This window comes from Nicotiana tabacum, chromosome 8, assembly GCF_000715075.1.
Source record: "Nicotiana tabacum cultivar K326 chromosome 8, ASM71507v2, whole genome shotgun sequence".
Taxonomy (NCBI): Eukaryota; Viridiplantae; Streptophyta; class Magnoliopsida; order Solanales; family Solanaceae; genus Nicotiana; species Nicotiana tabacum.
Genome location: NC_134087.1, coordinates 178,136,469 through 178,146,148, shown reverse-complemented (window position 1 = coordinate 178,146,148; position 9,680 = coordinate 178,136,469). Strand labels below are relative to the sequence as shown.

Here is a 9,680-nt window from a genome sequence, read left to right as displayed (position 1 = left end):
TAAAAGTCAAAATATATATATATCGAAACAAATAAGACTATTATAAACAGAGTTGACTGTACAAATATTAATCATGCGAAACATTGTCTCGTACAACCATCAATAATCACGCGAAACATTATAGAGTTAAGTTTTTTATGGGGAAAAGGCCAATTTGCCTCGGTCATATTTGAAATTGAGCTAGTTTGTCCTCTGTTGGTCAAATGTTAATCGGTGTGAGGAAACAATTTGTTTGTATCTTTGAACCCCTAAAACGCTCTGGTATGAAGTTATTAATAAATTATAGTCAAAAATTGAGAAGTAAATTTACACCTTCTTTAATTCGAAAATTCGAACTCATGAAGCACTTAGGGGAAATAGGAAACGATTTACTAAGCATTTGACTAAGCACAAATGCTTAATAGTGCAACGGAAGCGAAACTGAACAATTTCAAACAGTACATAAACAAATTTGACCATTTTCCGTCTTTTTATTATATTGAGTTCTATTTATCATAGCTTTGTTTGTTATTATCCTAAGACATGAGCATTGGACAAACAACGCGTAAAAGTAACTTCTATGTATTGACTTGCTACATAAATGAAAGAACTACAGAATACAACTACATCTGGAAATGTATCGTACAAACTATAAGCCCAATTCCTATAAGAATGTACATTCCCCTATATATTTTGTGTGTGTACAGTATCGAATATGTGAAGTCGCTCAAAAACAGAACCTAGGTGAATTTCTCTTTGCCATTGCCCCCAAAGGAATGAATACACTCTGCCTCTAGGGTTCTCCATCCTCTTCTTGGAATTCAGTGTCACAACTGATCAGTAAACAGCACTAAAAATTCCATATTTCTGACATACCCACAGGCATACATATTTCATCCTTTTCCATATCTTTTGCTATGACAAATTACAATCTTTTTACTTTTCAATATCTACTGCCTGAATCCCAGATTTAATGTCTGGTTAGGACACTGAATCCCAAACTGGTCGACAGTATTCGTATAGGTTTGAGAAAATCCATTTATATTCTGTTGGAAGAATCCTGATTTATCAATCCCTTGATTTCTAATCCCGCTTTCAACTTCTTCATCCAGATTCACTCTTTCTACCTTGGCATTACCTCGGATATTCGTAGGCTGGACATACCCATCATTTAGAAAATTCATATAGTTGTTGTTGTTGTTATGGTTGTGTATGTGGTTGTTAACATGCCCCTGAGGTTGAGGTTGAACGCCTGGAGCTTGATTTGCGGGGCCCAATTCTGGCATTGGTTTGAGCCCCGCAAGGATTGCCCAATCAAAGTTGGCAGAATCCAGGCGTTCAAGATTAAACTTTTCGCCTTGTTGGAAATTCTTGAGTGAGTTCAATCTCGGCAAGTTAGAAAACTTGTGGTCCATCTCAGGTAACGAATCGAGCATATCATCGAATTGGGACGACGATGAAGTTGAAGAACCATGGCTGTATTCTTTGCTGTTCAAACCGGACATATGAGGCTTTTGTCCACTTGAATTCTTCTTATAAATTCGACAGAGGACCCATTCATCTAGCTGAAAAATATACATAACAAAAACTCATTAACAAATGCCTAAAGATACTTGACCTAAAAAGGATATATAGTTGCACTTTGGTTCTCCAATTATTTGTAAATTCTAATTTGACCCTTGCGATATTTGAATAAGCACATTGAACCTTCAACTAATAAAACACATATCTTCTATCCTTTTATAGGGAAATTGTGTTATATTTAAACTACTCTTGGAACCATACTACCTTTAAAACATGGACTTTATCCACTTTTAGCCCGCACCAAAAACTATTTACATTTGTATCCGAAAAAATATATAAAATTTGTATAATTTTATATATAACATATAGAATGTATATATACATACAAAATGACTATTAGTTTGAGAACGGCTATACATTATCATTTTCCTTTTAAAAAAAAGGGTAATAGTCCATTCATCATAATACATGAGTAATTAACTTGTTTAAGCGCACAATTCAATATTCAAAGGTCTAAAGGCACAAATTTCTTTTTATTATTCAAAAAAAAAAAGGGATATGTGAATTTACCTTTGTACTTCCATTTTTCCTTGAAGGTTCAAAGAGTCTATATTCATGCATAATCCAATTGGTCTTAGTTCCTTTTGGTGCTTTACCCACATAAAACACAAGTGCTTTCTTAATTCCAACTTTTCTTCCTTGTGATGTTATGACCTTATCAGTTCCAGTTGCTTTCCAATAACCAGTTCCAGCTACTCTATTTGGTCGAGATCCATTTGGATACTTCCTATCTCTTGGACTAAAAAAATACCATTCTTTTTCACCAAATAGGGCCTTACCTGTACAAATCAATAAGAAATCTGTTGGGAATAAACCCCTTACCAAAATAATATTCACGGTAATAAAGCGGAATAATAATGTAGCACCGAGATACGGTAATTAACAAGAATAAAAGAGTAACAATGACACCAAAATTTTTACGTGGAAAACCCTTCTGAATAAGGGAAAAAAAACCACGACCCCGAGAGGAGCAACTGATATCACTATAGTAAGGAATTTTACAACTTTGTAGGTCGGAGGTAAATACTCCAAAGACCACTACAACACTCAAAAGAAATAACCCTCTTTTGATATTCCCACCTCACTACAATATCGCTCACTCTCTATTTTCCTCACAGACTATTTTCTTATACCTTGTCTGTGAAACCTTACTCTTTCTTTCTCTCTTTGTTGGTGTGAAGAAATGAGAGTTGAAGCTCTCCTTTTATAGCCAAAGTTTCACTCTCTAAAGCCTACCATATTTGACAATTTACACACACTTTTCACAATTCAACAAAGTTGGCTACCAAACCAAAGAAATTCAACAAGGTTGGCTACCAAACCAAACTAATTCAACAAGGTTGGCTACCAACCAAACCAAGTCAACAAGGTTGGCTACCAAACCAAAGAAAACTCTTATTAGGCACATGCCTAATACTTCTTCAATGAGATGGACATCATCAATCTCCCCTCCAGTCTCATTCATCCAGAGGAGGTAGCACTGTCTTCTAGTTTGAATGCATGCCGACAAGTTCTTTGCATAGCTCGAACTTGTTCCTTGGTACCACCTTGGTCAGCATATCTGCGGGATTCTCACTTGTAGAAATCTTCAAGACTTTTAGAGATTCATCATCTACCATTTCTCGAATCCAATGATATCTCACATCAATGTGTTTGGTCCTTGCATGGTACATAGAGTTCTTGCTAAGGTCTATTGCACTTTGACTGTCACAATAGACGACATACTCCTTCTGATGCAATCCAAGCTCTTGAAGGAATCGCTTGAGCCATATCATCTCCTTGCCAGTTTCTGTAGCGGCAATGTACTCTGCTTCAGTTGTTGAAAGTGCAACGCACTTCTGCAACTTAGACTGCCATGATATAGCTCCCCCTGAAAATGTAAATAAATATCCAGTAGTAGATTTTCTGTTGTCAATATCACCTGCCATATCAGCATCTGTATAGCCCTTCAAGATTGGATCAGATCCTCCAAAGCACAAACAATCTCCCGTGGTACCTCTCAGGTACCTGAGTATCCACTTGACTGCTTCCCAATGTTCCTTTCCAGGATTTTCAAGAAACCTGCTGACAACACCAACTGCGTGAGCAATATCAGGTCTAGTACATACCATTGCATACATCAAGCTTCCGACTGCTGAAGCATAAGGAACTTTAGCCATGTTCCCTTTCTCCTCCACTGTTGTAGGACACATCTTCTTACTCAACTTTAGATGACCAGCAAGAGGTGTGCTGACTGGCTTAGCATTCTTCATGTTGAAGCGTTCTAGTACACGTTCAATGTACTTCTCCTGAGATAGCCACAACTTTCTACTTGTTCTCTCTCGAACTATCTTCATCCCTAGAATTTGTTGTGCTGGGCCCAAGTCCTTCATATCAAATGACTTGGACAGATCTCCTTTCAACTTTGCTATCAACCCCTTGTCTTTTCCTACAATTAACATGTCATCCACATACAACAACAATATAATAAAGTTATTCTCAGAAAATCTTTTGAAGTATACACATGGATCAGAATAGGTCTTTAGGTATGTTTGACTTTTCATGAATGAATCAAACTTCATGTACCACTGCCTTGGTGCCTGCTTCAATCCATAAAGACTCTTATTCAATTTGCACACCATGTGTTTCTTTCCAGCTACTTCAAATCCTTCTGGTTGCTCCATATAAATCTCCTCTTCCAAATCTCCATGAAGAAATGCAGTTTTCACATCCAACTGCTCCACTTCAAGATCTAGGCTAGCTGCTAAGCTCAAAATTGTTCGAATAGAAGTCATTTTAACAACGGGGGAGAAAATTTCGTCAAAATCAATACCTTTCTTCTGTTCGAAGCCTTTAACCACCAATCGAGCTTTGTATCTGACCAGCTTGCCATCTCCATCTTTCTTGAGTTTAAAGACCCATTTGCATTTGAGTGGTCTTTTACCCTTTGGAAGTTCAACCAGCTTGTATGTGCCATTTTTCTGGAGAGATTCCATCTCTTCTTGCATAGCTTTCATCCACTGGTTCTTTTCTGGATGGGACAACACCTCCTTAAGACTTTCTGGCTCCCCCTCATCACTGATGAGGACATACTCTGTGGAAGGGTACCTGCGTGACTCTACCCTTGGCCTCTCTGATCTCCTCAGAGGTTGAGGTTGTTCTTCTCCCTGAGTGGGGTGCTCCACTTCCTCGACACCTTTATCAAGTTGCTCCCCCTGCTCAATAACCTCACCAGGTTGCTCCCCCTGCTCGGCAACCTCGTCGGTCGTACTTTCTGCACTTGTGGGATTGTTAGAAGTAGAAGGAATAGTAACAAAGTTAGGAATTATACCATTCTTCGCCTTTTCTGACATATCAGCAGCAGTTCCAACTTCACTTTCTCGGAAGACTACATCTCTACTTCTGATGACCTTCTTCTTTACAGGATCCCACAGTCTGTACCCGAACTCTTCATCTCCATATCCGATAAATATGCAGAGAATAGATTTATCATCCAGCTTTGTTCTCTGCTCTTTTGGTACATGTGCAAAAGCTCTGCAACCGAACACCTTCAGATGCGAGTAGGACACCTCCTTGTTGGTCCAGACTCTCTCTGGGATTTCAAACGCCAACGGAACTGATGGACTCCTATTGATCAGGTAACAGGCTGTCTGAACTGCTTCACCCCAGAATGACTTAGGCAGTTTAGCCATTCTGAGCATGCTTCTCACCTTCTCCACAATGGTGCGGTTCATCCTCTCGGCTACGCCATTGTGCTGTGGGGTTCCAGGAACTGTCTTTTCATGTCTGATCCCATGACTTGAACAATACTCTTCAAATTCCCTTGAAGTGTACTCACCTCCATTGTCACTTCGGAGACGTTTTAGCTTTCGACCCGTCTCCCTTTCTACTAGAGCATGAAACTTCTGGAAAACTTGAAACACCTGATCTTTGGTTTTCAAAATATAAACCCATAATTTTCGTGAAGCATCATCAATAAAAGTAACAAAATATTTGTTACCGCCCATTGATTCAATTTCCATTGGGCCGCAAACATCAGAATATACTAAATCAAGTATATTCAATTTTCTTTCAGACGATGTCTGAAATGAGACTCTATGCTGCTTACCAAATAAACAGTAGTCACAAGGTTTTACAGTTGTACCTTTGGCATAAGAAATGAGTGATTTCTTGGCAAGAATCTGCAATCCTTTCTCGCTCATATGACCCATTCTTTTGTGCCATAAATCTACAGAAATCTCATCCTGTGCCGCGTTCAATTCACCTTGGCATATTTCTGCATTTGTCCTGTACAACGTGCCACGAGCAACTCCCTTTGCAATCACCAATGATCCCTTAGTGAGTCTCCACTTTTGATTTGCAAAATAACTCTCGTATCCATCTCGGTCTAAAGCAATTCCAGAGATCAAGTTCATCCGCAAATCAGGTACATGCCGCACATCCTTTAGAACCAATGTGCATCCGACATTTGTCTTGATACAAATGTCACCAATCCCCGCAATCTTTGAGTAACTTGTGTTACCCATTTTCACTGTGCCGAAATCACCTGCTACATATCTGCAAAAAAGATCTCTTACCGGTGTGGCATGGTGAGATGCCGCTGTGTCAACCACCCATTCCGACTCTGAACCTGACAGGTGCATGCATTCCTCTTCCTCATTTATAAAGAGGACAACATTATCATTATTTTGCACCATGGCGGCTGTGTTGTCGTCATTCTTCTGGCCACTGGTTTCACCTTTGCCCTTCCTTGGATTTGGGCAATCTCTTTTGAAGTGACCTGGTTGATTACAGTTGTAGCAATTTCTGACTCTTGATTTGGATCGGTTCTTTGACTTCCCACGAGCTCCGGATCTACCATAGTTGTTCGAACTCCTTTGATAACTCCTGCCTCTACCTTCTGTGATGAGAGCCTGTCCTTGATTTTCAGGCTTCTTTCTCATCTTCTCATTGAGTAGAAGAGCCGATGTGACATCTTTCAACTCAATAGTAGTCTTACCGTGCAGGATGGTTGTTGCCAAATTATCGTACGAAGATGGCAACGAGTTCAATAGCAAGATGGCTTTATCTTCTTCCTCGATTTTCACTCCGAGGTTGGCAAGCTGTGTGATTAGTCCGTTAAACACATTTAAATGTGACAAAAAATTCGTACCTTCACTCATGTGTAGGGCGTATAACTGCTTCTTCAGGTACAATTTATTTGTCAGCGTTTTGGACATGTATAGGCTTTCCAACCTTGTCCAAATTCCACGTGCAGTGTCTTCATCAATGATGTTATTTACCACATCATCTGATAAGTGCAACCTGATTGCACTAGCAGCTCTTTCATCCAAGTCAGCCCAATCCTCAGCTTTCATGGTATCAGGCTTTTTGGAATCAACATCTAGAACCTTGTGTAATCCTTGTTGGATGAGCAGATCTCTCATCCTTCTTTGCCATGTTGAGAAACCGTTATCTCCATTGAATTTTGCTACCTCGTACTTTACTCCAGACATTTTTATTTTTCACCAAGTATAGTACTACCGACAGTGAATAGTATTTCAGTGAACGAGCAGAACCTGTGCTCTGATACCAGTTGTTGGGAATAAACCCCTTACCAAAATAATATTCACGGTAATAAAGCGGAATAATAATGTAGCACCGAGATACGGTAATTAACAAGAATAAAAGAGTAACAATGACACCAAAATTTTTACGTGGAAAACCCTTCTGAATAAGGGAAAAAAAACCACGACCCCGAGAGGAGCAACTGATATCACTATAGTAAGGAATTTTACAACTTTGTAGGTCGGAGGTAAATACTCCAAAGACCACTACAACACTCAAAAGAAATAACCCTCTTTTGATATTCCCACCTCACTACAATATCGCTCACTCTCTATTTTCCTCACAGACTATTTTCTTATACCTTGTCTGTGAAACCTTACTCTTTCTTTCTCTCTTTGTTGGTGTGAAGAAATGAGAGTTGAAGCTCTCCTTTTATAGCCAAAGTTTCACTCTCTAAAGCCTACCATATTTGACAATTTACACACACTTTTCACAATTCAACAAAGTTGGCTACCAAACCAAAGAAATTCAACAAGGTTGGCTACCAAACCAAACTAATTCAACAAGGTTGGCTACCAACCAAACCAAGTCAACAAGGTTGGCTACCAAACCAAAGAAAACTCTTATTAGGCACATGCCTAATACTTCTTCAATGAGATGGACATCATCAAAATCAACAATTAACAATAATATCATGGTATATTTAAGATCGTAATCTTTTATAGAGTCTATCCTTCTTTTGTTAAATTTCATTTTAATTAATTAAACATGTTCAATGAAACAATAAAATTGTTATAGGTCACGGGTTTGAACATTAAAAATAATCGTCAATTCTTGTATTAGATGGGCTGCCTAGATCACACCCCGGATCCTGCCAATTCTTGTATTAGATGGGTTGTCTAGATCACAACCCGGATCCTGCTGGATCCGGCTTGAACACAAGATACTTTATAAACTGAAGTGAATGCAAGATACTTTGAAGACAGGATGCTTTAACACAAAATTAAAAGCAAGATAGTGCCCTTTAAACATGTTCATTGAAAAAGGAGTAGATTGTATAAATTAGAAATTTACTTGGAAGAACCCAAGGGTCAAATTTGTACAAATCAATATCCCCAATGATTTGCATAGAGAAGTCATGTCCTGCAACTTTCTTGCATAAATATTGAACTAAAAGCTCTTCGTCAGTAGGATAAAAACGAAACCCTGGTGGCAAACTTAATTGCAAAAGAGGATCTTTTTCTTGAACACCCATCTTCAAAATTTAGATTTTTCTTTTTCAGTAAAAGAAATTAAGAAGCTTAGAGAATAACCGAGGAAATCAATATGGTGAGAATAATAAAACTAATTCTCTAAACTTCTTTTTCTTTTGAGAACGAGAAATGTTGGGGATTTATATATGGACGAAAGTAGAATAGAGATAAGTACGGTTGTCCTTTTCTAAGGACCCCAATAAAGTCTTGACAGTTCCAAAATGTGACACGTAGAGAAAGTTAGGCATTTAGCAGCCGACCTTATCTAAGCAGTAAAGACTTGGAGCAAATGCATGAACCCAAGCAAAAGAGTTAAAAAAAAATACCTCAATAAGTCATTTGAGGTCCCCTACAACGTGGCACTCTCTCACGTAATTTCTAGAAGATTGAATCTTTGTTTTTTTGTCTGCAGTTTTCACCTGAGATTAAAACCACTGTTTGGAAGAAAAATAAGAGAAAAAAGTGAAGGATTTTTTTTTTTTCATTTGATGTCCAATATTCGATATCTATCATAAAGTTTAAATAATCTGAATTCACGTGGAATTTAAAATTTTTGAGTTAAGATCGAAAGCAAAAGCGAATTCAAAATTTAAATTTTTGAGTTTAGATTCTAAATTCTCTCACATTTTATGTAATTGAATGTGTTCAAATTTTATTATTTATATATATTTATTGAATTTTCGGACAAATATAAAGAATTTGAGCCGAAACTATGAGTTCAGGCGAACTCATAATATTTCTTCGAGATACATTTCTAATTGCAAGTATTTTATTTATCCCATCACAATTTTTAACGATGCAAAAGATGCTTTAATTCTGATCTTGAAATTTTATACATTATGGACATCTTTTTTCTTTTATAGCAACTTTCTCAAATTCTTTTTAAGTATTTTGAATTAAATCTTTTTTTTGGGAGTTTGTAGGCAAAGAAGGAGGATGGAGTGTGGGACACGTGCAAATACGTGGAGAAGAGAAAGGGGGCTAGCGTTTTTTGGAGTTGGGTGATACCGTTTTTATAATAATTGGGATGCGAAAGCGAGTGTAGAAGAAAAGTCTTGTAAATATGTCATCTATGGATGACACGTTTGCATTCTTTTTAAAAAGGCACTTTGGTCCTTCTTTTTGACATATTTCTTTTGTGTATTTCTTTCATTTTGTCTTTTGTGTATTTGGCTTGTCGGGTTTTGCTTCTATTATTTTATTTTCTTATTCGATTTTTTCCATCGTCGGTTGGGTTGCCAAAGTTTGGACAAATCCGAAATTTATTAAATTTTTAATTTGAATTTTCAGATTACGAATTGAATTTATTTGTGTAATTTGGATCGAACATTGGATTTG

At 37.6% G+C, this 9,680-nt stretch overlaps 1 protein-coding gene across 2 annotated transcripts; it reads right to left on the bottom strand.

The window, feature by feature from the left end:
• Positions 1-545: 545 nt before the first annotated feature.
• On the bottom strand, positions 546-8,448 carry LOC107771009 (NAC domain-containing protein JA2). 2 transcript variants are annotated; one of them, XM_016590333.1, is made up of 3 exons: positions 8,164-8,448; positions 2,074-2,363; positions 546-1,544 (listed from the first exon to the last, which is right to left on the bottom strand). In XM_016590333.1, exons 1-3 carry the CDS (start codon positions 8,342-8,344, stop codon positions 930-932), a joined length of 1,086 nt encoding a protein of 361 aa, XP_016445819.1. In that variant the 5' UTR covers positions 8,345-8,448; the 3' UTR covers positions 546-929. The 2 variants fall into 2 exon arrangements, with proteins under 2 accessions (XP_016445819.1, XP_016445820.1); XM_016590334.1 differs by having other exon boundaries at positions 2,074-2,342.
• Between the last annotated feature and the right edge of the window lie 1,232 nt (positions 8,449-9,680).

What these genes read in the sequence shown, in the direction of transcription:
- LOC107771009 (XM_016590333.1), bottom strand. Translation starts at nt 8,344, where the DNA reads ATGGGTGTTCAAGAAAAAGATCCTCTTTTGCAATTAAGTTTGCCACCA. An exon ending in TGACCCTTGGGTTCTTCCAA is followed by an intron (nt 2,364 to 8,163) that starts GTAAATTTCTAA and finishes TATTCCCAACAG; the next exon opens with ATTTCTTATTGATTTGTACA. An exon ending in GGAAAAATGGAAGTACAAAG is followed by an intron (nt 1,545 to 2,073) that starts GTAAATTCACAT and finishes TATATTTTTCAG; the next exon opens with CTAGATGAATGGGTCCTCTG.